We start from the raw sequence: 27,396 nt of genomic DNA, 5'->3' as shown, positions 1-27,396 counted from the left end.
TACAAAATTACTAATTTGCAGTACAAGCACAAATAGTTAAGGGGCACCAACAATTAAGGTCATACAAGCCTAAAATGGAAGTGTGTGATAAGCCTTGTAGCACTAAGCAGACGAGCAACTCATCAACTTCTATAACCAGGAAGCCTAGCTTCAGTACATCTGAAAAAGGGGCCCAGAGTCAGATGGTTTTGCCCATCAAATTTACACTGAAAAAACTGGACTGATAGCATCCTAATTATGTGGGGAACCACAAAAGGGTGTATGGAAGTGTTATTCTGTCCACAAGACTAGCAAAACCTAGTCCCCAAGGTTTTCACCTTATTTTCTGTGTCTACTTTCCTCCTTATTTACTCTGACATGAGATCAGCACATGCTGTAGATAGTCTGAAACCAAGCACTGACACAAGTTTCAGGAATTTCTGAGACTTACACTTTCTTTCAAATCTGACTAGTACTTTTAGCGACTGTAGTCCCAATCAGCAATATTGCCTACCCTGTATGCATGAGAAAGACAGGCTTGAATAAAAATATACAAAACCAGACTTTTTTTATTGAAAAGTTATTCTGAATTACAAAACTTCAATGGGCTTATAACACATTGTACAGTACATTTATTCTTAAGAAATCATATAAGAGGACTCCAATGGTAGTTTATTACATTAACAAGTATCAGTTTAAAACACTTAAATCATATGCTTTTTAATACCAGTGGTATATAGTAGTTTCACATTCTTCCACCAGCAATTTATTTCTTAAAAATCTGGCAAGCTATGGCCTGATCTGCAGTCATGTACCACCAGGAAATTGCAGCACACTGGCCCATGAATGCTTACATCTGCCCTGTGTTTGTACACACTTGTATGCCTAGAGCAGGCTTCCACATAGCCTTTGATTTGACAGTACTTTTTGAAGAATAATTAAAAACTTTCAGATTGCACAGTTCACATCTGGTAGGGCTCTGACAATATCAACTGCTACTTTCCAGTCTCTCCAGAAATAAACTAACCCATAATGTCTTACTTCCAATTTCACATACATTTTCTTGCTGATGGAAGAAAACTTTTCTCCCTGCTCCACTCTGCTAAATTCAGAACAGTTAAAGTGCTTTGTTTACTTAATTTAAATTGCACCAAAAAGCTGAGTAAGGAAACACATTTAATACTCAGACCAGTAACTTTCCCCGTAGTTTATTCAGAGGAACAGAGGACTTAGAGCACCTAAGCCAGTGCATCCAGCTCCCCATAATCATGTAATAAACACCTGGTAGAGAATGAAAGGGACTTCATGTCATCAGCACACCAGACAAAACACTGCAGCATTTCCATTAAGTGCTGTTATTCTGCCTTTAAAAGACACACCAAAACAAAAAAACCCCAAACCAAACAATACCCCCCACCCCACCAAATCAACTACTGGATACCAAGGGAAAAAAGGAAGCAAGTTTCATGTTTTGTCAAAACCCAGATATGCTCTGGAAAGCACAGTGGTAGCTCTGTATCCTCCATTACCTTTCCTCTTCTTCCATCTCATCTTTTTATCGACTGTCATTTAGTAGAGAAGATCAGCACTCAGTATCTTTTTCTTATCCAGTAAGTGAAGAGGTGGTATTTTATCTCAAGAAACCTTTAACTAAAAGGCAAACTGATTTCATAAAAGGAACCTAGTGTTGGGCTGAATGGAGGGCTTTCCACTTCCTACATCCTCTCCACAACTGAATTTTTCACAGGCAGGCTAGATGCATAAGAAACAAAGGGCTGACCTTTAAATTGACATCAACTTAAAACTAATTTTAAAGATACCTGAAATGCCTACATATATTCTTCAGGTTATCACTCACTGTGCTTAGAGTAAGACTAACTCATTGTAGTGCCTAAGAAGCTGAATGTAGATTACACAGCAAAGATGATTCTGCAAGTTCAAGTGTTCAAAGTAGAAAATGTCAGTATTAAAGTTTTTAATGTACACTTGTAAGTGATTACACTTTTAAGTGATAACAGATGGTTTGCAGAAGGATTGTGCAGACTGTCTGAAGCAGGAGTCAAAAAGACAGAACAAAATGCAATTCAGTGTTCATAATTCAGCTGAATAAGCCTCTGCAAAAGCTTCCACTAATGAATTTCCCAATAACATCCTCCTGTAGTACCAGGCAATGTAAAATGTTTATGTACAAACTATACAGAATTAATCAAATCTAGAGAGGCAGTTTGTTGTGACACAAGAGTTTGTGCAAGGATAACTAGATATGGAAGTGTTTCTAAATATTGTGAATTATGCTTTTATAGTGGAAGATTGAAATAATATGCATGTACTTAAAACACTAGAAAAATTAAGGTATGACAGTAACATCTTGTCCCCTAATATTAGCACATTATAAATATCAGCACATCAAAGAAAAGCACATCTCTGACAATACTAACACCCAGCTAATTTGTGAAGATGTAAGAAGGGCTTTAAGATCTTTCACATCTGTAAAGGAAAGTATTATTCTGGAAATCAGTGACCAACACTATTAAAAGAGTTTCAAGTTTTCCATCCACATTTTTAATTTCAACTGCCTTAAGGCAGCCTTCAGAAACCACTACAGAATCTTTATTAATTCTCTCACTATAATCTTAGAAGTCTTAAACTTAGAAGTCTTCTGACAAGTGTGGAAGAGTATTTGTTTAGGAGATGATAAGCAGAATTTAAAAGCTACTGGATACTGAATGGAAGTTCCAGGCAATCATGTGGCTTGAATCAAATCAATCCCAACTGCAGAAATGCTTGGTCCATAACAAATGAAACTGAATCATACAGATATTCACACCTTTGTATTTTATACTCAGCACACCAGCACAGATTCTTCAAGTCTTTTGTCAAGCCAATGCTTTAAGATGAGACTTAAATACTATTGTGAAATTAATTAGCTTACAAACACAGAATCCTTATGCTTTTCAGACTTTTTAAGGTTGCCCTAGGTAACTAAAATTGTTTCCACACATACTGTTTTCAAAATGCAAGAAGGAAACACAAATAACCAGAAATAAGTTATTCTAAGGCACAAATGGAGCTCAGCACCACTCTTCACAGCTTAACATTTCAAGTACAAGTTTTTAATTACACAGTAGTGCTATCACAGCTATCATGCGTAGGACATGTGCTCATGCTGGGCATGACAACATTTTTTCATCCCGTCTGCAATCAAACAAGAAAATCACTGTAGTTGTGCAATCTTATGACAAGCATATGCCTAGAATAACAGCACTCACTCTGCAACTACTCCCCAGTTCCTATTAGAGGATTATAACTTGTTATTTATGAGAATTAATGGCATCTAGACACAGTATTTAAATCTCTCTCAGGAAGTGTTAAAAATACTAAAGAACGTTGCCGTGGTAGCAGACATAGTATATTTAGTAAATGAACTCTGAAGTATTCTGTTGCATTAGTTAAGCATTCCAGTATATTCATAATACTCAAATAATTTTGGTTTTGTAGAAAACCATCACCATCTAGAGTACAAATAACAGGAGAACAAAGAGTCTGCATTCTACTGAGGATCCTTGAGGAAGTTGTAAGTTTGGATATTAACAGTCAGTTAACACACTGTTATGAATAGTCTTTTAAAAGTGAAAAGCAGAGCGTTTGTACCAGTTGCTTAATTCTTTTGTTTGAGCTCAAAAGTTATGTATACCAAAAAAATCTTGTAAACGGCAAGGTACACATTATATACAAATGAATAAAAATACAGCCCTAATTTCACATTTATAAGTACCTGCTTTTGTTCTTTAAACAGTAACAAAACAACATATTTTGTTCAGAATCACTTTATTTGGATTATAGCAATTAGTATCACTGATCAGTAGGCCAAATCCAGGCAGAGAGCACAGAATCAATTTCACAAGGCAACAACACAGACTAGTATTTTAGCATACAAACCATTTCACTGCATTATCAAGTAGAAATCTTCCAACCATGCATAAAAAGTCTATCCTTAATCTTTCAGAGCTCCAGGTAATACCAGATTCCTAAATATACAAAAAATACATTTAACTTATAATAATCTTAGTGAATCAGACTTATAAAATTACAATTTTATTCTTCACAACATAGAAAAAAATACAAAAATGACTGTATATAGTTTTCACCCAAATTTCACTGACATAAATATACATCAAATGTGTGATTTGATGTATACTCATGAAAATTCTAAGATGAAAGATAGGTTTTAAAATGACACTGCAGATTGGTCCACACAAATGCCAACCCTTCTACTAATAATAAAAAAGCCTTTAATAGAAACATCACATCATGAAAAATTACATTTTGCCTGCACTGTAACCTGCATCTTACTGTAATTTACAATATGAACATTTCTACAATTCCAGTTGTAACTACACACTGGTAAGAACCTTGGTCTTTTAGAGGGCAATGACTAACTTGGACAAAGCTGGCATGGCAGAACAGAAAGTACTGTCGACTGAACCCGTGCACGCAACCCAAAGACTACCAAAGCAGAAAACATGTCTGCTGCAGAAGTGTGGTGATGCTGATGGAAAACATACAAGCCAAGTAAATAGTCTGTGGGTAAAAAAAACCCTCTAGATTTGTGACGAAGTGCTAATCAAAGCTTCTATTATAAACTTCACATAAAGTACGTTACAATTTCACTGACAGATGAGGGGAAATCTGCTCTTATGAGGAGAAAACATCCACACGTGTCCTTAGTCAGTATTAGGGAAAAACCCAAACCGTGTTAGGGCATCGTACTACAGTTGTTCCTCAAGATCACCTTCCAGTGTTTCCATGGAAAATAAACTTGAAAAAGCACTGCAAACTGAAGTGATGGAATTCTTGTACATACTAACTGCATGTTCATACTTCAGAATGTAACTTCATCAACTTTGCTGATAAGATTTTATTATCAAAGCAATTTGTTTTTCTTTTAAAAGGGAAAGTAACTATTTTCTTTTAAAAGGCTGTAGTTTATTTGCATTTGTGTGGTTAATTAGTATTTTCAATTAAATATTCCCTAATAAAGCTTATTCAGTAAGCTTTCTCCCTACTAACAGCTCTCTGCTTTTCCACGGTGCCAGTGCTATCTAATACAGATCTGTACTATCTCATCATCTTTATCATCAACAGAGCTATGAGTTTGTTTCATATAGGAATATTACACAGTCATTTTCTTCTCCAAATTGGACCAACAAATTTGAAACCAAATCTTTTATTTGGGCACAGAAATGATATCAAGAGAAGTTCAGCAGCTGAGCACTGACAATCCAGCAACTTGAACACATTGAGAAATTAGATCTTTTAGACAACATCCTTCAAAAATACTGACACGAACTCATTTAAAGTAGGTATAAGCAAAAGAAGATTTTTTGCTCAGAGGTGGAAGTTTACACTTGTGAACAATCAGTTCAGTATAATGCAACATTCATCAGATCGCTACAACAAAGTGCCATATAACCTAAAGCAGTGAATTGAAATTGTTGCATCTCTGAATGCAAAACCAATCTGAGATTGTATACAGCCACAGTGTTTCTTGATTAGAGCCAATAACCATCTCCAAAAGGTTTACAATAGAAGCAAAGATCATACCCTCTTACCCTCTCCTTGCTTACAATAATCCTGTTTGTGTTGAACAGGAAAGGTGTTCTACATGTTACCGAGCGCTAGGAAAATTCAGTCAGACTTTGACAGAGCCAAAGGAAATTACTGAAAAATGCAGTTGGTCAGTTGGGGGGGGGGGGGGCGGGGGGGGGCTGTTGTTTGGTTTTGTTTGATTGTTTTTAATATAGCTCTGACAAGCATAAACAAATTGTAAATCCAGCTCTCCAAGTGGCCGAACAGAGAGCCTGTGGCAGTACTTACTGGCTACATTCAGGGAGAGCTGCAATGCATCAAGCATGGGTAACTGGACACAGATATGGGCCCCGTCCAGGGGGGGATGCTGGCAGGCACAGCACCACACTAGTATTGCAGGTACCATGATAGTGCACATTTATGCACTAAAACACAATGTTGCAAGAGGGAAGCCAGAGAAGCCCTTGTGTTGTTGTCTACTGGCTCTGACTGGGTAAAGATAGGAATCAATAGTGGAATAGTCCTAACAGAGCAAAGGCCATAACCTACATTTCCTTTTGCCTTTACTTGGGTACCTGTTCTTTTCCCTGCTCCATTCCCCACCCCCTGCCCACAATCAACAGTTTGTTCGTAACTTGGGGCACTGCTCACAAAGCATTAGTGCTTTCTGCCTCACCACAAGGTTTTCTCAGTTCTTTCATTTTCTGTTTTACCTTCCCAAGGGAAGCCTGAGAACCCAAAGAAAGCACCTAGAAAAAATTAACTTTCTGTGGTCTTCTGCTCTTTCAAAAGAGCAGATGAGGGAAGGCTTGTCCAATCTGCAAAAGCAGCATGTAACACATGAGATAATCTGCTTTCAAAGAAGGAGTTTATGACTTTGCAACATTTCAGAAACTGAGTGTCTGGAACTGCCTGCTTGGATATGCCAGAGTGATACACATTAGTCACTTCTAAAAGTTGTGCTGAGGAACAAGGATCAAAGAGTCCTCAACACTCAAAGATGAGTACCACTGAGACAGTGGACAGTGATTAGAGATGATAAAGTAAAAAAGTGAGAACTGTACCTGTTCCTGGGTGACCTGCCTCCTTATATTCCTTAGATTCATTACTGGTATCACTAGAAATATTACAGTTAGTATTATTTATTACTTTTAAATATTTTAAAAAGTATCAAGGGATGCAGTACTTAGAGGAGTTTTAGTATTTCAGATAAGCATTATCGCCTCTGAATTAACATTAGCATTTGAGTAATCAGTTTAAACAAGATCTTCAGAGAACACACTCTCTGAACAGGTCAGATACTCTACTGTTTAAATTCCTAAAGAACTACATTCCCCTCATTTCCCGTAATTGGTTTCCTGTTCTTGTTCCCATCACCTTTTAAATACATAACCTACCTTTCTAAATTCACCACTTTGCCCAGATTACATTCTCCACTGGAGTCTGACAAAATCCTGAAGTATTCCAGGCATACTGTTTGCTTTCACAGCAATACATACAGTTTCTGGCATGCAGTCAAGCACTTATAAAAGGTATCAGTAATATAATCCCAATTCAAGCATTTAGTGGGTACAACTTCATCACTTGAACTGCAACCTCCAGGCAATTAGAAATAAATGAAAACCATTTAGCGCATCATTTAAGGAAAAGGCTAACTGCCAAGCCATATAAAGTTCAAAAGTTTTCTGACGCACTGCAAGCTGAAAATTATTTCAATGTTTTACATCGTGGAATTTCAGTGAGATCAGAATTATTGGTTATTCTTGCTAAATTATTGGTCTTTTACCTCTGACATTTTATCTTGGTATATTCTTTACAAATGTGCTGGGTATTGAAAATCTGCAGCATTCTGATGTTTGAAAAGTTCTGAAAAAGAGTTGGAATTACTCTGACTTCTTGTGTTCTTCAGTGTGGGAGAGTACCTTTCGCCTCTGATGTAGCATATGAAAATACAGCTGAGGAAAGACTGAAGAGAAAGCGGAGTTAAGTAAATGAAGTATGAAGTGAGGCTTACATGTCAATGTAAGATGCACAGTCACATGCTCAAGGTCACCAATTCTCTATTGAAAGAAAACACACTTATCTGCTTTCTGCTCAAGTCATCTATTTCCTTTTACTCTTTCGAGAGAATAAGTAATATTGTTCTTAGGCTTCAGGTACTATTTATTTTTTGCTAGATCAATCACATTTTTAATTACATGCAAAATGCCTTATTTAACTCTGCATATACAAGCAGGATGTCAAAAGTTTCCTGAATTGCACACACATACAGAAAGAAAATACAGTGCAGGGAGGAAAGTGTCTTTCCATAAGAATGAAATTTCCAGATTTAATTTCTTTTAATTCTAGTGTCACATTTTCAGGATCTAAAGAACTTCATACAAATTGGTGCCTCTTTCATCTCTTCTTCTCTTTATCCTCCACACACAGCTTTTCCTATTTCTAGGACTACATTACATAGTATGTTTGCAGAACAACTTCTGCGAAGAGTACAGAAAACATACATACATAAACAACAAAAGCTAAAATTGCCATGAGATGCTAAACCTTTGTGAACAGGGAATATTCCTTGTATCTCAGAAATAGCACAAGAATTCCTTCACGTGAAAAGGCACCTGGAGTGAAAAGGCTCCAAGCAGCTGGTTCTCAGAGATCAATTCACAGTAAGAATTTAAAAAAATAATCAGGAAATAAGAAAAAAACTGCATTCCTGTTACACATTCAGTAAATGATAACAGATCACAGAAAATACCTCATTTAAGAGACAGCAATTTTAATGGAGAAACTGAACTAAAATTCTTACTTGGGTTCAATGTGGGTTCCCTCCCACACGGCCTGTCAGCTGTGATCTAGCTACAGCACAAGTAATTAATACTTGTGGTTAGTTTGACTAAAACAAAAGATATTAATATGGCTGCTTGGAGTTAATAACATCACCATTTTTGGAGGGGGACAAGGAGAAACAAATGCATGAAAAGTGATTTTTTTTTTTTTTTTTTAAGAACAGCCAGAAAAAAAAAAACAAACCACACCAACTTATGGAACCTTGATGTCAGAATTACAAGATGGTTCCCTGAAAGCATAAGTGCTTGTTACAGAGACAGGCACACCACTAAAATTTAAACCTTTGAATATGGTTTATCATTTGGCATAAACAACAAGGTTTATATAAAGAAGCTGCAGAGATAGCTAACAGCAGCAACACTATCACTACATTATTCTGCATGTTAGACTTTATTTTCACATTTAAATTTGCTAAAGGCTTCTGTGTTCCTACTCCCCATTTCAAAGCAGCAAAGACAAATCTTCATTCCATATACAGAAACATCAACCAGAGATTATGTCAATTCAACTTAACTCAGTGGAAATGGTTCCCTACCCACTCATGCAAAGCCAATGGTGTTTATCTTCTTGATAAAGCACTGAATTTTAAGAAGTTGTTTTGAACTTTGTTCTCCGGGGGGGGGGGGGGGGGGGGGGGGGGGCAATCCCTGCAGTTTTATTACTTTTTTTCTTTAGATAATTTTCAAAATTAATTTTGCAAAACTAGTTATATGTATGTTAAACCCACAGTCATTAGGCTTTTCCTGTTACAGCTTTTAGTATTAAGAAAACCTAACAAACTCATACTTACTTGGAATGTAAGAGATCATAACCAGGATCAGGAATGTATAGTAGTCAAAAGAAAAATTGTACTTGTTGGGTAAACTAATGGAATACAAGCCAGACTGCCTGACGAAGGGTAATGCAGCATATATTGTGAGTAATTCGCCTGAAACTCCCATTGGATACAATACTATAAACAAAGTGTACCTAGAACAAAACAGTTGTGGAAAGGATTAAAAGTTATGACAAACTTGACAAAGTACTTGTTAAATGCTATTATGGATATTCAAATTTTAAATTCTCAACTCAGTATTTATCTCCCTTAGCTCTTATTTGATTAGAGCATGGCAAGGTATGAACGTTATTGCAAGATAAGTATTGAAATCAGCAATAGGTTTTATTTAAAGACTGCCTTTGAGAATCTAAAAACTATCTTTAAAACGATTCTCCCCTACACACTTTGTTGCTTTGATTTCCAAACTCTGGTAGACATCATTATATTACTTAAAATGGGGCCAAACAGTTGATATTAATCAATGAGCTTACAGACTTTGAAGTACAACCCTTGCATTCAAGGGTTACTGTTAAATGTCAGTTTACTTACTGTTACCCCTTAATGTTAAATGTCAGTTTCTGACAAACACTATCACTTTGTAAATGAGACTGAGTTTTGACAAACTACTCTTTCAGTTTATAATGTAATAAATGTTTTACCCCACAGATCTGCTGGAAAGAAGCTAGGAAGTCACATTCACAAACAGGGTACCTCAAGGTAGAATCTCATTTTTTTGTACTGCAGTTATTTTACAAGGTAACTACCTCTGTCAAATCAGTGCTTTAAGGCTATGATTTCTATTATGCCACCTACCTGGCCCATTTGATGAGATAAGGGAGATGGTTTAACAAGCTAAACGTATAAAAAGAATAACGGATTATCTCAGTGATTGTCCAGGCCACTACAAACAACAGGACGCTATCTTCAGTTTGTACCTGTAAAAAAGAAAAGAAGCTCAGTATGAATTCAAGTGTTACTAATTACTCACCAGATCTAAGAAAAGCTCAAAGAAATCAATTCCCATGGGTTGCTTTACTGCATCATTTTAGATGCATTTTAGATAGACTCCAAGAATGAGCTTAAAAGCAACGTTTGTAACAATACAAAACCCTTCTTATCACGTTCCATATTTTTCTAGTTGCCTAAGAATAGCTCTACTTGGTGATCAGGAAAGATAAGATCTCACATTCTGTGCAAGGTAAGTCAGCACAAGAAATCCCTGAAATGCCAAGAACAACTTGTAACTCTTCCCGTTCCTATACGGTACCAGCTTCTATTGCAGTCCTATGACTACTTCCTAGTGCAGCAAGCAGAAACAATGCTAACACGTTAGTCTAAAACTTGGTATCTGGTTTACACTTTATATTCTGACCCTATCCATGCTACTTCTGAGCAGAAGCACTGTTTTCCTCTCCCTACAGATGAGAAACTGGGTCTTAATTTTGAGCAGCAGCTGAACAGCTAACACCAGGACATAAATTGGGAGAAGAGAAGAAACAGAAGCTCAGCTTATCTCACCTCAGGTAAGCCTGACAACTACCTGCTTCACTGCCCATTGCTCCTGCTTACTGTATCTAGCATGGTTCCTCTAATGTTACACTCAAGGCATTATTATGTTTCACTGCTTTACACCTCTTAGAGCTTTTATTTCAGACACACATCACTGAGCCAGCTTTTATTCCCTTCATATTTAAGGTTAATTTTCAAAAGCATGTATTTTTACATGAATTATCAGATTTGAAGGCATAATTATGATGTTCACGTTTCAGATGGAGTAACAGTGATGAAATAGTCACATACCCCCACTACAAACTCTTGAGAGTGCAAACATGATTTTTATGCAGCCCTTCCCTTCAGAATTCTCAGCTGTATGAGTACCTTGAGCCCAAATTTGATGGACCGTGGGAACAAAAAGCTCAACCACAGCAGCCCACATTCTCTTTTTTCCTCTAACTCTTAAAAAAAGGGAAAAGGAAGTCAGTAGGTGTGGGTGGTACACACTATTCATCTTGGTCAGAATACACGTACAAACGAAAAAAGGAACAAGAAAATATATGGGTCATCAAATCTATTAATAGGAGGGACTGATCACATATTTGTGCATAAAACACTCATGAAGATTACCCATAAAAAGCTTTCTGTTGCAGAGTACAAAACCCAGAAGATTTATATAGAAATTCTGGGATATCCTGGAATGTAGAGCTGCTTTTAATCTATATTCTGCTGCATACAGCATTTCAAGTCACTTTCATCGCATTTTACAGGAAATGCACCTTGTCCTTTTTCCACATGAAACTCTTGATAATTTATATATTAATCTCCCTTACATCAGCATAAAAGAACTAAATCCAAAGATTTTCAGAGAAGAAACCAAATTTATTTTTACTTTGCTACAGAATCCTAATCCTGATTGGGGCCTGCTTTATAAGCGTGACTTCGTTCTCAGCCTGGAAAGGTTAACAGGTTAACAGCACTTCACAGATGATGCTGTTCCCAAGGAACAACATGCTCCACAAGCACGCCAGAGCTGCATCTTCTGGTCAAATCAGGAGTAGCAGCTTACTGAGCTCATCTAAGCCTATCAGTTTAGACATCCACCTGCACCCTGAAACTTCACTTCTCTCGTTAACTAAGCAAGTCAATAAAATCAACAAACAAAAATCTGTAGCTTGAAGTAGCACCCAAGGATGAGCAAGGATAAGAAACTGTGAGGCTAACAGTGAACAATATATGTAGAAGTAGAACATCTGGCAGTTACAGAACTCCTGTGGTAGAACTGGGTTGTAATACTGCCTTCACAGGTGTAGCCTTTCCCATCTAATATTAGAACTGTGTTTAGAATTTAGGAAAACAGCTCACACCATTATAAGACACACACACACCCCACCCCCACCCCCATTAAGGTCACTTTAAAGAATCACTGATTGTGCCTTTGAGTCCCTATTTACTGAAGCAATACTAGAAGTTGGTGGTAGTTTTCATATAAAAGTGACCTATGCAGTTTTCAAATGGTTACATTCTGTGCAGTAAGGAACAGAAGACTACTGTGTGTTTTATCATCATATTTTAACTACATTCCATGGCTCATCATTAAAAAAGTATGTTTCTTACACACTGAGAGATCTGTCAGACATCTATCACTATTAGAACATATTTTTGAGGACAACTTTCCGATATTTCAAATAAAGATGTCTGAGATGCACATTATCAAACCCCTGGGAACTGATTTACAAAACAGTCTCTCAAGAGTCTTAGTCATTTAGGCACTGCTAATGTTGCATTTGTATTGTTCCTCTTCCAAGTTGAGGATAAGGGAAATAAACAGTAGACCCTTAATAAACCATTAAGACAATACTGCCTCAGAACTCAATTTCTCCTCCTCTACTTTTTCATGCCAGTCTTTGAAGGAGATGTGAGACAAAGTCAAAGCACATTTTACACTTTACAACTTATTTGTCCAACTGCCTTAATAAGGGTCAATCATACCACAGGCATAACTTTTTGACATGTGTTTCAAGTCAATTTATCATCAAGGAGGGTCCTGAATATATTTTAGCTTTTCTTCATTACTATGAATATCAGACATTTGTTAAAATAGAAGAGAATACACAGCCTTTTAAGATGCAAAGATGATAATTGGGAATTGACAAAATAAAGCCTGAGAGGTTTTTTACTGTTCTCCTTATGCATGAAAAGGAAAATTCTATAGATTTCTCCACATTAAGAGTAACAGTTTGACAAATTATTTGCAGAAAACTTCAGCTAAACACATAATTAAGCAATCCAGTGCAGAAGAGTAAAACCAGCAGCACTATGCAACCATAATGATGAAACAGCACATCTCCCTCCAGAGTGCTGGTTCTCTGCTACATTAAAGAAAAAAAAATAGTGGAAACTTCACAGTAGGCACAAAGGGCCTGACAGACATTTGTGTTATACAGTATTATTCCAAATTTTCACAGATGTAAAGCAGTGATGAATTAGGCTTTTCAACTGCACTTGCCAATTTAGAATTCTGAACTTTCCCAGCATGGACTTCTCTTACTACAACTTAAGTCTTAAATATCATAAAACAAGATGCTCTTCCCTCTTTCAGTATGCTTTACTACTGATTGAAGATGTCAATTCACAACTGCAGATACTAGAGTCTTAATTACCAGCTCAATATGCTGTGCATGTCATCTTCATACCACCCCTTCTGACTGACTGTTCTAGAAGGGTTCCTCTAAATAGATACTATACTTATTTGCAACTTATCTGTAAGGGAACCCAACTGGATAAGCATTAATCACTGCTGATACCATTCTTTAATTGCCCATCAGAACTGAGTGCGAAATTATCTATCAGAACAGAACTCTACGAAGGTCTGTCATGATGTCACCAAATGATCTCATTGTTCAGACAAATTCAAAACGACAACTTTGAACTGAAGGACACCTTCTGTTCTCCTATGCCTCTACTTTCTTCTAGCTCCTCACACCAGTCTTTTAATTCTCTTCCCTCCTTTGTAGGAGAAACAGTAAAATTCACCAAATCCCTTTCCGGTGTAATGACAAAACAATTACAAGTACTGTATTACATGCCAGGCCCTCCTCCACTAAGCTAACAGCTGCTCATACGGTGGAGGTAAGGGGAATCTCATTGCTACCCAAAGAAGTATGCAATGCTTTAACATTTGCCATGCTTTAACATTTATTATAAATATTTCATATTGAATTTAACAACACATCAGCACTAAATTCAACAAAAAGCACAAACATGTTAGTGGCAAGAAGCATGCTTCAAATCACATCACATATCTAGAAGTGTATTCTGACAGAAAGGAGGGATGCAATACAGATGTTTCTTCTTTTATATTATATATGAAAACAGTCTGGAAAAGCAAGATACTGAACAAGTCTCACTCAAAAAGTTAAAGAGGAAAACTGCGTTTTATTTTACAAGAACCTCATCATGCAACTGCATAGCTTACAAGTTCCATAAAGCTGTGTGAGAATTTAATCCTGGACTTCACCATGGAGCTCACTTGTGCAGACAGCCCTTTAGAAAAAGTAGAACACTTGTGACACTTTCAATACATCTCCCCAGGTGAGGCTGCATGCTCTCTGGTTGGGGGGAAGGGGAGGGGTCAGAATACAGCCTCTTCATATGATTTCTAAGTCACAGGTGAAAAACTCATCACAGGATTCCGCATCCTCACCATTCTTATGCCCACTTTCTAAGACATTCAAAAAGGTAACACATAATACAATCTCTCACAAGACTTTTACCAAAAGACCACACAAATGTGAGGGAAAAACCACATGTCATATTGCTGAAAGAATCCTTGTTAAAAAAAATCCCTGTTAAAAATTGAATGTTAGGCTGGACTTGTTGCTCACATTTTTTCCCCTTTTGCTGATTTTCTTTGGCGAGAATGTGGGCATAAGTTTCAAGAAACCTAACCCGCAATAATTTTACAGGCTTCCCTTTGATGTTCAACAGACAACAGATGGAATAATTCTAATCCATGCAATCCAACCTTTAAGATTTAGGTTACTTAAAAACCAGAAGGCAATTCATAACAGCAGATAATCTTCGTTCTTTATGGAGCACCAGATACTTCAACATTGCACAGGCAACAAGCAAAACTACAGGCATATTTCTTTTAAAATATTTTATACGTGTGTCTAAAACCTAATGTTTTGGGATTACTTTTTTTTTGTTCAAAAATCTAGTATTTATCTCTAATGAATTAAGAGTGACTGGAATACATATCTGCATCAAAAGACAAATCCAGAATGTAAGTATCTAGAAGATTTTGAGTTTATTGAGAAAAATAACATTCCTCCACTTTAAATACCTTGAAACTAAAGCTCCACGTGAACAAGCATCATAATATCAGAAAGAGCTGTTAATTACTACAGTGACTTATGATACCCTAGACGTGGATGGACACTCTGCTAACAGGTTTGCAGTAAGACAGAGGAAGCAGCTTCCCTGAAGACTTGGTAATGAGGCCAGCTCCTTCAGACATTCTCCATATCATCACAAAAGATCTTATGCATATAATGACACTAGATGACCATCACTTATTTCAGGCAACCCTGCTGACACTGGCATCAAGACTAATTTCCTTCTTTAATGAGAAGAAACCCAGTAAGATTCACTGGCTAAAGTAACAGCACAGATGAGGTGTACCTGGGCTACCACAAGGTATTCAGATGATCTGTATCAATTAAAGTGTGCTTAGATTTTGAAATAGCTGTCAGGAATAATTTTAAGATAAGATTGCTTCCAAAAGATTCTGCAGAGATCTGTGTGAAGTACAGCAATATTTGGTGTGGTAAGTAATGAGAAAAAACACACATGTCCCAAAACCCACATATGCTTGAATGTAAGAAAAATGGATGAAGCACAGAGGGAAGATTATCCTGGAGAGAGATAACGGAGAACATCCAGGCACTGTTGTGCACAGTTGAGGGGGAGCTTCCACATGCCATAGTAAAGAAAGCAAACTGTGTATGGAAAAGGGGGGCAGTGAGGAGGTTTTTCTATTAATTATGGCATTAATGAGATCAATACTGGAACACTGTCCCAAAATCTGGGTTCCATATTACATACTGGAATATCTTTAACTTTCAGTAAGGACTGCAAAATCTATTCAGGAGCTAGATGTCTTCAGTCTATTTGATCATCAAGAAGAGATGATGTCAGATTTATTTTTATTTCTTTTGATCCAAAGAAATTCAAATGAACAATTTCACAGGTGGTGATACAAACAGAAGTCATTTTAAGGTAAATAACACAGTGATCAACACCTGCTTTTCAGCATGGGTCATTAGTTTTTCTATCTATTTTGTAGCTTAACTTACCTCTTTTACACTATGTGTTACTGCCCACGTCAGGAAGACCCTTGACATCACTTGGAAAGCAGTCAGAACAACAGAAGAGGGAACAATGCCTGGAAGATATTTTGCAATTAGTAAATATTCCTGCCTGTTGGGGTGGGGAAATAAAACACAGATAAGACAGTCCAGTTATTTGAAATTTTTTTGGAAGAAGAACATTTGATTTTGTTAATTTGAGAGTATGAAGTCTGTCCTCTGGTGTGTCTACGCAGCCTAATGTAATGCAATCCCCTGTCAAGACTTTGTGCATCAAAATGCAAATAAAAGTAAATGGTCTTTTTGCAACCACAGCACATTTCTTAATACACTAATCAGCTCAATATGATAAAATAACTTCAATCAAATAGCTTTTGGGATACAGTCTTTCAAATAAACCCTGCTTGATTAAAATATCCAAGATACTCTTCATTACAGTGATTTAAAAGGTAAAAACAATAAAGAAGTTTTGTAGAGTATATCCAGAAAAAACAGCAAGCAAGAAGTGTAACTACTTTGAAGAAACACTGATCTAGCCCATACTCTGATAGATACAGTTTATAACTCCTTCCTGGGAATACAACTTTTTAAAAATACAAAACAAAACCAAAGGAATAGCTGATGCATTGGTAGGTACAGAAGCAATTTTAAGTTTTTCTCAAAGAAACAGATTTCACTGGTTCTTCTAAGCAAGTTCTGAGATGCTGATTAAACTGTCACTGAAAGAATCCTACACACCCGGGTCCAACAGAGCAGGAATACTTTCAGACAGCAAATTACAGAAAATTTCTCAACTTCACAGCACAAAGTTTTATTTTCTTCCAACAGAATGATGAAGACAAATGCAAGAGCAGTTGCGGCTCCTAAAATACAATAAAAAGCGATTCTAAAACTAATGCAAATCACAGCAAGCAACACAACAGCCTAAGAAATATGTAAAGACCAAACTGGAAAGTGGAAGAGGAAAAAAGCCAAAACCAAGTTTCACTAGAATACTTTTCAGTTACACAGCCAGTGTTAGAATTCTTCCAAAGTAAAAAGGAAAAAAAAAAAAATCATACATACATATCTCTCTTCAGTTTCATCACATACTGTTTGTAATCTAATTTCTGTTGTAAAACCTCAGGCCAGAATTGTAGTCTGTTACTCAGACAACACAAAAGGGGGTGCTATAAAACTCCATGATCTGTACTCATTAAAGGATCACTCCTAAGATATAACAGACCTTTTCTGCAATTTAGATCATCCCTTCCTAAGCAAGATAACCTAATGTTCTTGCAAAGGAATCTATAAATAAGCCAAAACGACTGTGTAGGAACCATCCAAGATTATCTCAAGTTAGACAAACAAGGTTTTTCATTATAGCCAAGACAATGCCAATCTATGCCACAAACAGGAGATCAAAATAAGTGACTCACCAGCTACAATTTACGTAAACTTTACTTGCCTCTAATTATTTACTCATTGCACTGAAAAGGTACCTGACAGTCAATTCTAAAGTTGGTATTTTTAAAAACATCTGTCACCACTTATACAACACCACACGTGCTAGAGGAGTGCTTGACAGAGGGCTCAGCTCAGGTTCAGAACCAAGCAGCAAGCAAGCCATGCCCAAACCTCTTCCAGATGCTGGACTAAGCCTCCCACCTCCAGCCAGAAGTCCTCCAACTCCCAAGTGCTACCTCTCTCCCAGGAAGTTCCCAACTGAGAACACGCTGGATGCACAGCTTACAGGTGGAGACCTCGTATCCCTCCTACACAGATTAAAGCAAGGTCAACCAGTGATGACTTTGGCTTACCAGAGGGTTAGTGGTAAGCATCGCTATGGCAGGATCGCCGGCACTGTAGTGATTCTGTAGGTTGGGCCTGTACTCACCAAAGCCACTCAATTTGGTGGCTCCTATCAACTCTTTCCATACCAAGTTCCTCCAGGCAGAAGCTCTTCCATGCTATCAATGCCATTCATAGACTTGGGTTCTGTCTGCCACACAAGTCAAGGAATGCATGCTCACTTTGGATTTGCTTGTCCTTCAGTCTCTCCTCTCGGTCTCTGGGCTATGTTACCGCCTCTCTTCATACACAGCTCTCCTCCACCTTTTTTTTAAAATCTTTGCCACATGCCAAAGTTCTGTTCTCAACCATGCTTGATAGAGACATTCCCCCATCAATCTTCCTATTTTGAAGAACTTGCTTCACAGATGCTAACATTTCAGATTCCACTGAAAAGATGTGGAGAGAAAAGTTATGCTGATACACACAGCCATCTGTCACAGACAAGCTCCTCTATTGACAGAGAATTACAGCTCTAGTTACAGCAATTAGTTTAGCAGGGGCAAAGGAATCTGCAAGCTTCCTGTTTCTCCTTGCATAGAAACTTTTACCGAAGTCAGAAGGACTATAGTAGACAGCAGCAGTGTATCCAGCTGTACAAAAAGCCCTCACTTTAGCTGACAAATGCTTCCACTAACAGAAAAAAAAAAAAATCCATGGGCAGTTATAATAAAATAAATGGGGTTTTCATAAAAAAACTTAGTTAGGGAAAGCAAAAAGATAGAATTATAATGGTATAAAATGCTACAACATTCCACTAATGGCTCCCTTCACTAATATTAAATTGTGCAACCATGGATAACATGGGCTAAATGGATCCACACCTCAAATCAGCTGAGCCAAGATTATTAGCTTTGCACAAAGACAGGCTGGTACAGTCATCTTGTTTGCTGTTCTGCACCAGCTTGGAAGGTGAAACGCAGGAAATTCTGCTATTCACTGATGTGTATGGACATATACTCTAAAGTGTGAAGAAAAAATACTCAATTTTTTTTTTACACTTTCTTAGATTTAGTACTAGTAAACATTGGCATCTGCACACAAGTTTAGCTTAAGAAAACAGTAGAACACTATAGATTTAGGACAGTATATTGGCATTTTATCTTAAGTATTTTGCCCAGCGTTCTGACATTTAATTTGTCCCTCTTGCTACTTGTTAGATACGACTTCAAAAATTTCACATTACTAATTTTACAAATTTTTTAAAAAGTAAGTATGGTTTATTGTGGTAAAAAAACAGTAATTGAGATTTAGTAAAATAAAACAGTATTCAAAGGATTGCCTTGGCAGCAGAGGCAACTATATGATACATATAGTTTACTCTGAGAAGCTTTTACATTAATTTGAGGAATATGATCATTCATTTCTTGGGATGATCTGTGCAACAGTCTACAAACTGCCCTTTAGAAGATAACATTTTCAGAGTAACTGAATTATTCCAAAAGGTCAGAACTACTTTATCAAATACAGAATTAGACTGCCCTCTGCTGACCAATTTATGTGTACAATTTTAAAGTTTTCCAACTACCATATTTGGTTATTCAAAAAAAAAGTTTCAAACAGTAATCCAATATGAACCTACAATCTAATACACCCTCCAGTATGTAGACTGTTTGTAAAACATGTGGCAAACAGCAAGTTTGTAGCTGCAGCTTTAGGAATCTTAATGCCATCTTAGTCTTTAAAAGTGGCTAGCAAACATTCAGATAGGGGCTCAAACACTTATATTTAAAACTACAAGATCAGCTACCTGACATAAGACTGACTCTTTGAAGACTGGATTGTTTAGAAAAATCTGTTAAGCATATTTATGCAGACAGGCACTGCTCCCTTTTATAGCATATTGGCTTTGATCTTGCAGAGATTGCGACACATCATCTATTCTATGAACAAAACATCCAAATGTTCACTACTCATGACAACTAACAAACCAGACAAGATGCAGTCCTGTCACTCAGACATGAGGCTCTTCAGGTTGACTGAACCACAACACTGCTACTGACACTAGGCCATGTATACATAATTGAACTCCTGCTATCAAGCTAACAAACAAGCCTCACAGTACAGGCTAGCAAGAATTAGGTTTTGTATAATTCTTACTCTCCCAAACAGCTCCATCAAAGCACAGCTGAATTGGGGTTAAAGAGTGGTTACCCCTTCCTAATTTTACATGTACCTATGCTCTATGGATGTGGGCAAAGTTCTAGTGATTGAAGTGTTATTTTTACCGGATTTTAAATTACTTCCAGCTAGAAATATTTTGAAGGAAAGACAGCTTGGTACAGAAGATTATAGGGTGTAGAGATTTAGAGTAATGATCTACCATAAAACATTTATAAGCTGCTCCAAGGTTCGTAGCATTGGAAGGATCTATATTGAAACAGAACGTCAAGTAATTGAAAACCTGTGATGCTGTTTTCCTTGTTGTGATTTAACTTGTCAAATTATTTAGTAAAAAACTGGAATGTACTTCAAGCAAAAATTAGTTCGTTATGCAAAAATTAAATCTGGCAATTCACAGACCATAACATTTTTCATGCTAATATAGTGCTAAAACTTTAGTCTTCTATAAAAATAGTAAAACTGAAAATTCGCAAGCTTACCAAATGCACAGTGCAGAATCTAGAACAAAAAGAAAAATTCAAATCACTACCATTTCAAATGAAGCAATTCTGAAACATTTCGTTCTATCGCAAGAGCTTAAGATTCAATATTTGTATTTCAAAGATAAAGCTTAAAATTTAGCTCTGCTGTCCAAGCTAAATAGCAGACAGTAAACTCCCTCACCACTTGCTAGAATAAAAATTCAACATTTGTGAGAAGCTTATTTCTTACATTTACCTTCAAATCACTCTAAAAATGCTAATGAAAAATCAGGTACCTAGAAAGCACTGTTCAACAAAGGCTGCCTTATTTCTCCTAAACAAAACACACAAATATTAGTTGTGCTAGGGAAGACAACTATACCTACCTCAAGCAAAGCTCCAGTTTGGAAGAATTTCAGGGGCTTTTCTATTGAATAGTAAAGGCTATGGTAGCTACCTTTAGCCAGGTATGCTCGAACTAGACCAACTGCAATAACAAGCCATCTGAAAGAGAGAAAAATCTAAGATAAGGAGACATCAAGCAGGGCATAAATACAAAGAAACCCTTAATCCCTCTTTAGATATCCGAGACAGCAACAGGCATAAAACCGTCCTGAAAAATACTTTTTGCCTACCCTCTGCAACACTAAAAATGTTAAATATCTGGATTCTCAGCAAATTTATCGAAGTTAAAGATTATGCATTTTTTAAACATCTTTCAGCACCAACCGGATACCAGTACCATTAATGTCTAAGTTTATTTTTCAGTGAGCTGTATTTAATTTAGTTATAGAATAAGATTAGCATCACATTTTGTTTAGTTTAAGCAGAAAAGCATTTACTGCTAGTCAAAGATCTCCTACCATACCATAACTTAAAGTAGTATGACAAAGAACTAGGATTCAGAAGGCATTCATTTTAATGTCTCAGTTCAAAGTAAACCTTTAGACTTTATGATAGACCATCCAGCTTAATTGCTAGCATATATTTCATGTGAAATCGTTACAGATAAGTAACTGCAAGAAAACTGCTTAAAGCCCTGAAGGCTGCAAATGCCATTGCTGTCCCAGCTTTCCTTTATAAGCAACAAATATATGTAGGCCTGCAAATAGTGCCTATATAACTGCAATTATACTATAACCAACATGACCTATTACCCCTGCTGATTTTCCCCTCAAGTAATTTAGGAAGCAACCTAAAATTTCTTCCTCCAGCCCTGGCTGATGCAGTAACATCTTTCACTACCACAGCCGCCCATCATCTGTGTTTGCCCACAACCTCAGAAATTCTTCAGTGAAGTCTAGGGCAAAACACAAAACTAAGGCGGGTACACCCTGGTCAAACACTTCTTCATTTGAAATTAGCATCTATAGTTAACTTTAGTTTCCAATTGCATGTGGCAAACATGGGGAGAAGGCATTGGTCAATGAGAAGTTGGAATCCTTACCAGTGGCTCCCAAACTTTTCCACTGACAGGCCCACTCTGGCTGCCTTGCCCTCAGCTACTCCTAACGGCACCCTACTTTACCTCCACCTCCCTCCAAACCCAGAAGTGCCATTACAAAGCTTGTGCTAACAGTCACCAAGTGTCTCTGCTAACAATGGTGCACCTCAGTAGAAGTGTCTGTAGAAAATCCCCCAACTGTGCAATCAATACCTTTTCACCCTTGGGGGAAAAAAAATCTGCAGCTGTGGTTTTGTAACAGGGAAGATGAAGAAATTCCCTTAATTTACAGCATATTAGATGCTTACTGCATTAGCTTAGGTATTAGGAAGTACATACAAATATTGCCCCAAATGTAACTGATTGAAATATACTGTGAAGTTCAGGTTTTTCAGTAAGTAACTCTGGGATCCAAGTTTGTATTCATAACATTTGTTAGTGCAATTGAAAAAAATGCTATTTCATTTCTGTCTGGACTTCTGAGGAGATGAGAAGAAAAGGCCAAAGAAAAGCAGTAAAAGTGGGGAGGAGATACGGAGAATGAGAAACAAGCCCCTTTTTTCAGCAGTGACAAGTTATTTCAGTTAAAGCTGTCTTGTGAAACCAAAAGACAAACATTTGCCAATTAATTGCTGTTTACAAAGAAAGAATCAGATTAACTTTCTATTTGGAATTCAGTGTAGAATAAACACTATAGTATTAATGACTCTCCCTTGCAACACTGACTGCTGCTTCTTTAGAATAGTAAATCAGAGCAAGTTAACACTATCCTGTTCATATCTGTCAAGTTTCTCTATTTCTCCTAATTTTCTGTGCTTGCTGAGAAACTGTGCCAAATTGAGCAATTTCCTAGGTTGCACAAGATACCATTCTCACCTGAACTCAGCGACTGATGAAGCACGTGGCTCCCAGAGCAGCTCCAGCCCTTTGATCATCTCCACCTTCCCGGCCAGATCACTGACTCCAGGACTGTACTTCCCATTCCATTTACTGTCCTTCAAAAAGCATTTAGTACAGATCAAAGTATTAATCTGTACAAAATTAAAAGCTGTGCCCAGTTTGTCTTGAAGGTCTTAGTACCTCTGTCCTGCTTCTGTGACTCTAAATAGTTAACTCTCACCCTCTATGACTAGAGAAAATGGAACAGGAGTAGGTGAAAGCAGGCAAGATCAACTTGGTGTGAAGTTTAAAAGGGCAGCAAGAGGCAGCACTGTCACATGGAAGCCAAGCTGCAAGTTTTTCCAGCTTTCTCTCACCCAGACAATAGGGTCTACGTGATACCAGCTGGAGCTACATTTCATTAATTTACCACTGCCATGCATGTAAACTTTAAAGCTGAACTCTTATACTCTGATGAATCCAAACTAAGGAAAATGAATACTGCATACACACAATTTAAAATTTTTGCTGTCAACTGCTCAGACTTGATAAGCAAGCTTCATGCTCAGGTCCTTACTTTAATTCCCTTTCTCCTACAAATTATAAAAGGGTGTTTTTCTCCTACAAATTATAAAAGGGTGTTTTTCTCCTACAAATTATAAAAGGGTGTTTTCTTATGCAAAGTTTACTGAGGTTCTGCATCATTTGTGCCTGAAAAGGGAGAAGCTTACTTTGACTCAAAACAACCTGTCACTGAAGACATGGACAATGAAACTCATAACCCAGAACACTTTGTTCAACACTGGTAACATGAACCCTTGAGAATTCAAAAGCTATTACATTAAGATCTATCTAGTTGAGTGAAATTTTTGAAATTAATTGTTTATACCACCATCAGCTACTTCTACTCAGAAGTACTAGTCAGTTACAGCACTTGACTAAAAATAAGAAACATAATCGCATTTTAAAGCAGCTTATCAAACATTTACACTCGATTAACAGCATCACCTTCCTCCCCACCCCCCCATTCTTCAGTGATTTCAGTCAACCACGTTTTTTTGGAAATAATTTATATGCTGCATCTATGCCTCCAGAATGAGCTTCCTATGCCAGGTCAGGCATGACTACATGACTTCACGCTGTGACAGGAAAATAATAGCTTGACTGAATGCAAAAGAAAGATGCATTCTTTCTACAGCTTAACGCTTTGAACCACGGTCAGAAAAACCTGAGCAAGTAGAGCTGACAACCAACTGCAGGACTGGTTATTCCCTGTTGCATCATGTTGGTCCCTTTTCTGAAAGAAAGCACCCAAAACATATGAACCAAATGGTGTATATACATATAAGTATATATATACACACACTTTTTCTGTATACAATATACTTTTTCTACCGTTTTGCTCTTACAAAAGCCATTGTATTACTAGGAATCCATATCCTACATGCACTATGGGATAAAAATAGTAATAAGATCTATTATTTTTCAGAATCAGTATGTATTCTTTAGCTTAAGTAAAGATAAATGCAAGGTAAATACAATAATTATGCTGATATTTTTCAACTGTCACTTGATCCATTTTAAATAAAGCTAATAGCTAAGGCAAATATGATTTTAAAAATTTACTAACAAAGCTGTGGTGTACTTCAGTTTAAGCCACTTTTTTGTAAAACAAAACCAGAAAACCCACTTAATTTTTAAAAATCCCGTGTGCTTTTACAGCATCACTTTATCATCTGGGTGCCTTCAAATTTTTGGTGTTTTCACAATTCTCCTTCCAAGGCTTTGCTTCAAGTCTGAGCACTCTGATTGACAGGAGGACAGTAACTAATTACTGCCACCAGCTACGTATCAATCTTCTCATAAGAGCTGAGCTTCTGCCAACCAACTCCCGAAAAACTATTTTATTATGAAGTCTTCTAAGAAGAGGACAATAACTGAGGTTTTTTCCTAAACTCAACATTGTATATTGTGGAATTCCAGCAGCATCCAGGGGAATCACAAAATCCTCATCAATTTGAAGACAAAGTATCAGTCATAGCCCTCAGTGACCTATCCCAACAGAATGGCAGTGAGTGACAACACAGAGCTACAAACCCTGATCACAGGACTCCTGTGGTTGCTCTCCAAATTGCAGAAGTCATCTAATTACAAACGTGACCAGAAAAAAAAGCAGCTTGTGTTAAAGCACCATAAGGCACATCCAATCCAAGACTGGAATTTTCTAGGAAGTTTGGTGTAAATCAGGAAGACAAGTAACATCACAACCAAGATTTATGTGACAATGGGAAGCTAAATGCAGATTTATGCTATTTATTGCTGAGTTTCTAACACTTGGATTTTTTTTTCTTCTGAGAAAATAGAAATTTTATATGCTCAGGAACTTACCTATTATGATAAGTAGTATCCAGGACCTTTACAGAAACTTTCCATTTATACCACACTTTCTCTCTCAGACCTTTTATAAACATAAGTGAATTAATTATGAGCAGCTCACTGAGCAGGCAAATGCTTTTACTTCTAAGAAGAGCTCAGAGAGGTTAACTTCTTAACAATGTGCAGTGACATCACAACAAATCTGGAGACCTCCTGACTACCTGTACTGTTGTATTGCTCATGTGATTACGTATTTCTAAAGTGAAGAGACTTATTTTTATCAAATTGCTGCATAATTATCATTCCCCTCTGAGTGAGATACCCTGCAAATATCCTATGGAGCCATAAATCTGCTTAGCAGTTCCATTTCACAGTAACACACCTATTGGGTAATGGGTGCAACAAGCACCTTACAAAAACAGCTCTCCCCTGCCAGATACCTTTGCTCCACATAAGTGTAACTATCTTATGAGATGAAATAGCACCAGCTGTCACCAGCAAAGACCAGAATTATCTTGTCCAATTACCTTATTGAAATAAATCATATCTGTCTTAATTCTATACTAATCTTCCCCCCAAATAGTGAGACTAGTCTGATTGCCTGACTCCTCACCCGCCAAGGATTTATCTAGCGGAAAACAGGCTCATTCAGGATCCATTTTAAAGGCTTTTTTTCTCCTCCCACCCAAATAGCCTCAATCTTTCAAAAGATGGGTTTATTTTTATCTGGATTCCAACAGGACTACAGTCTCTTAGAGAAAAAAGAAACAAGAAAAAAAGTCTCTTTCATGTTGAGACCCCAGCTGTTGCTATTTTTATTATAGCACCTAAGAACACACCCGAGCACACACCAACCAGCCCAGGACTCCATCCTGCTACACAGAGCAAGAGCAGAGCATCGGGCAGGCCTAGCAGCTCACATGGCACAAGCAGCAGCTTTCAACTTCGCCCCAAGTACGCAGCAGCTGAAGGGTTTACAGGGAAACCTCGCAGGGCTCTAAGGGATAACAGCTTTGCCTTCTTCACCACCGCAAGGGATAAATTCCCTGTGTTTAGGTTCACCTCTCTACTGAAAAGTGCCAGAGTCCACACCACAGACATGGTGAGAACAGCGATCTACACCATCACCTGGATGAGAAAAGAGTTGCAGAGCAAATTAAGGTGTCAACTACAGAACACAGCAGTTCCCAGAGAACGTGCCCTTGTGCCGCTCCACTTGGCTCCTTGGGGCCGGGGCGCGTGGAAGAGGGCAGGCGGCCGCGGGGCTCTCGCCCGGGAGCTGCCGCCCGCCGGGGCCTGGCTGGGGCAGCGCCCCGGCCCCGAGCTCTCAGCGCTGGGAAACCAGAGCCCAGGCACAGCAGCCGGAGGCTTCCGCAGAGCCCCGCTCCAGCACGAGAAGCGGCAAGAGAGGTTTTGGGTTGTTTTTTAGCGCTATGGGAAGCGTGAGGCGCGACCACCGCTAGCACGAGGGCCGGGGGGAAGGCAGCGCGTCCCCACCCGACGCGAGGGCAGGACGGGGACCGGCGGGGGAAGGGGCGCAGAGACAGAAGAGCCCCCACGCGTGTGCCCAGCGCCGCTGAGGGGCTCCCAGCCCAGCCCAGCCCAGCCGGACCCGCACGCACACGCGTGGATGAACACACGCGGCTGTAGCGCGTCCGAGCGGAGCCCCCCGCGCTCGCAGGCTCCCACCCGCGGCCGCTCGGGCAGCGTCTCCGACGGGACGGGCTCAGCCGAACCCCGCGGAGCCGGGGGTGGTGGTGGGGAGCCCGACACACGGCCACAGGCTGAGGGGCCGTAAGAGGCGGCGGCCCCGCGGCGCCCGGCCGCCGGCGCGGGGAAAGTTTCCCTGGTGCGGGGGAAGGCGGCGGCGGCCCCTGCCCCGGGAAGGCGGTCGGAGCGCTGAGGGGCCGCGGGGCGCCGAGGGGAGCCCGGGCGCCGGCGGGCGACGCGCCCCTGCCAGGGAGGCGCCCCACGAGCAGCCGCGCCCGGCGGCCCCCACACGCCTCCTTACCCCGCCGTCATCACCACGTTGTAGATAACGAGGTAGGCCGTGGCCAGGGCGCCCGGGCCCTTCCTCCGCCGCGGCTGCTGGCTGCCGTAGCCGTTATCCGCCCGGCTGCTGCCGCTGCCAGACGCCGCCATATTGCGGCGTTCCCGCGGCCTCCGCCCGCTTTCAGCGAGCGGTGG

At 38.7% G+C, this 27,396-nt stretch overlaps 1 protein-coding gene and 1 long non-coding RNA gene across 5 annotated transcripts in view; one reads left to right on the top strand and one right to left on the bottom strand.

The window, feature by feature from the left end:
* The window catches only part of LOC141962320 (uncharacterized), a 26,960-nt gene extending 4,026 nt beyond the window's left edge, over nucleotides 1-22,934 (top strand). Inside the window, exons 2-3 of the long non-coding RNA XR_012633913.1 lie at nucleotides 10,651-10,752; nucleotides 22,808-22,934. This is a non-coding gene — a long non-coding RNA (uncharacterized LOC141962320). The remainder of the gene's footprint in view (nucleotides 1-10,650; nucleotides 10,753-22,807) is intronic.
* Nucleotides 518-27,396, bottom strand: HACD2 (3-hydroxyacyl-CoA dehydratase 2). 4 transcript variants are annotated; one of them, XM_074910282.1, is made up of 8 exons: nucleotides 27,221-27,396; nucleotides 22,831-22,944; nucleotides 20,897-21,014; nucleotides 20,529-20,547; nucleotides 16,084-16,172; nucleotides 10,043-10,164; nucleotides 9,203-9,381; nucleotides 518-7,534 (listed from the first exon to the last, which is right to left on the bottom strand). In XM_074910282.1, the coding sequence occupies exons 1-8, from the start codon at nucleotides 27,349-27,351 to the stop codon at nucleotides 7,452-7,454; spliced, it is 855 nt and encodes a 284-aa protein (XP_074766383.1). In that variant the 5' UTR covers nucleotides 27,352-27,396; the 3' UTR covers nucleotides 518-7,451. The 4 variants fall into 4 exon arrangements, with proteins under 4 accessions (XP_074766383.1, XP_074766386.1, XP_074766384.1 ...); XM_074910285.1 differs by having other exon boundaries at nucleotides 22,831-22,949; nucleotides 27,221-27,327; XM_074910283.1 differs by lacking the exon at nucleotides 22,831-22,944 and having other exon boundaries at nucleotides 20,858-21,014.

The sequence above is a fragment of the Athene noctua genome, chromosome 7 (genome assembly GCF_965140245.1).
Source record: "Athene noctua chromosome 7, bAthNoc1.hap1.1, whole genome shotgun sequence".
Classification (NCBI taxonomy): domain Eukaryota; kingdom Metazoa; phylum Chordata; class Aves; order Strigiformes; family Strigidae; genus Athene; species Athene noctua.
Note: the sequence above shows the minus strand (reverse complement) of the source record. Positions and strands in the feature narration are given on the sequence as shown.

Excerpts from the sequence above, each read along its gene's own strand:
- HACD2 (XM_074910282.1), bottom strand. The coding sequence starts at position 27,351 with ATGGCGGCGTCTGGCAGCGGCAGCAGCCGGGCGGATAACGGCTACGGC. Across the intron at positions 22,945-27,220 it reads AACGTGGTGATGACGGCGGG|TAAATGGAATGGGAAGTACA; the intron begins GTAAGGAGGCGT and ends TTTGAAGGACAG. Across the intron at positions 10,165-16,083 it reads TAACACATAGTGTAAAAGAG|GTACAAACTGAAGATAGCGT; the intron begins GTAAGTTAAGCT and ends TCTTTTTTACAG.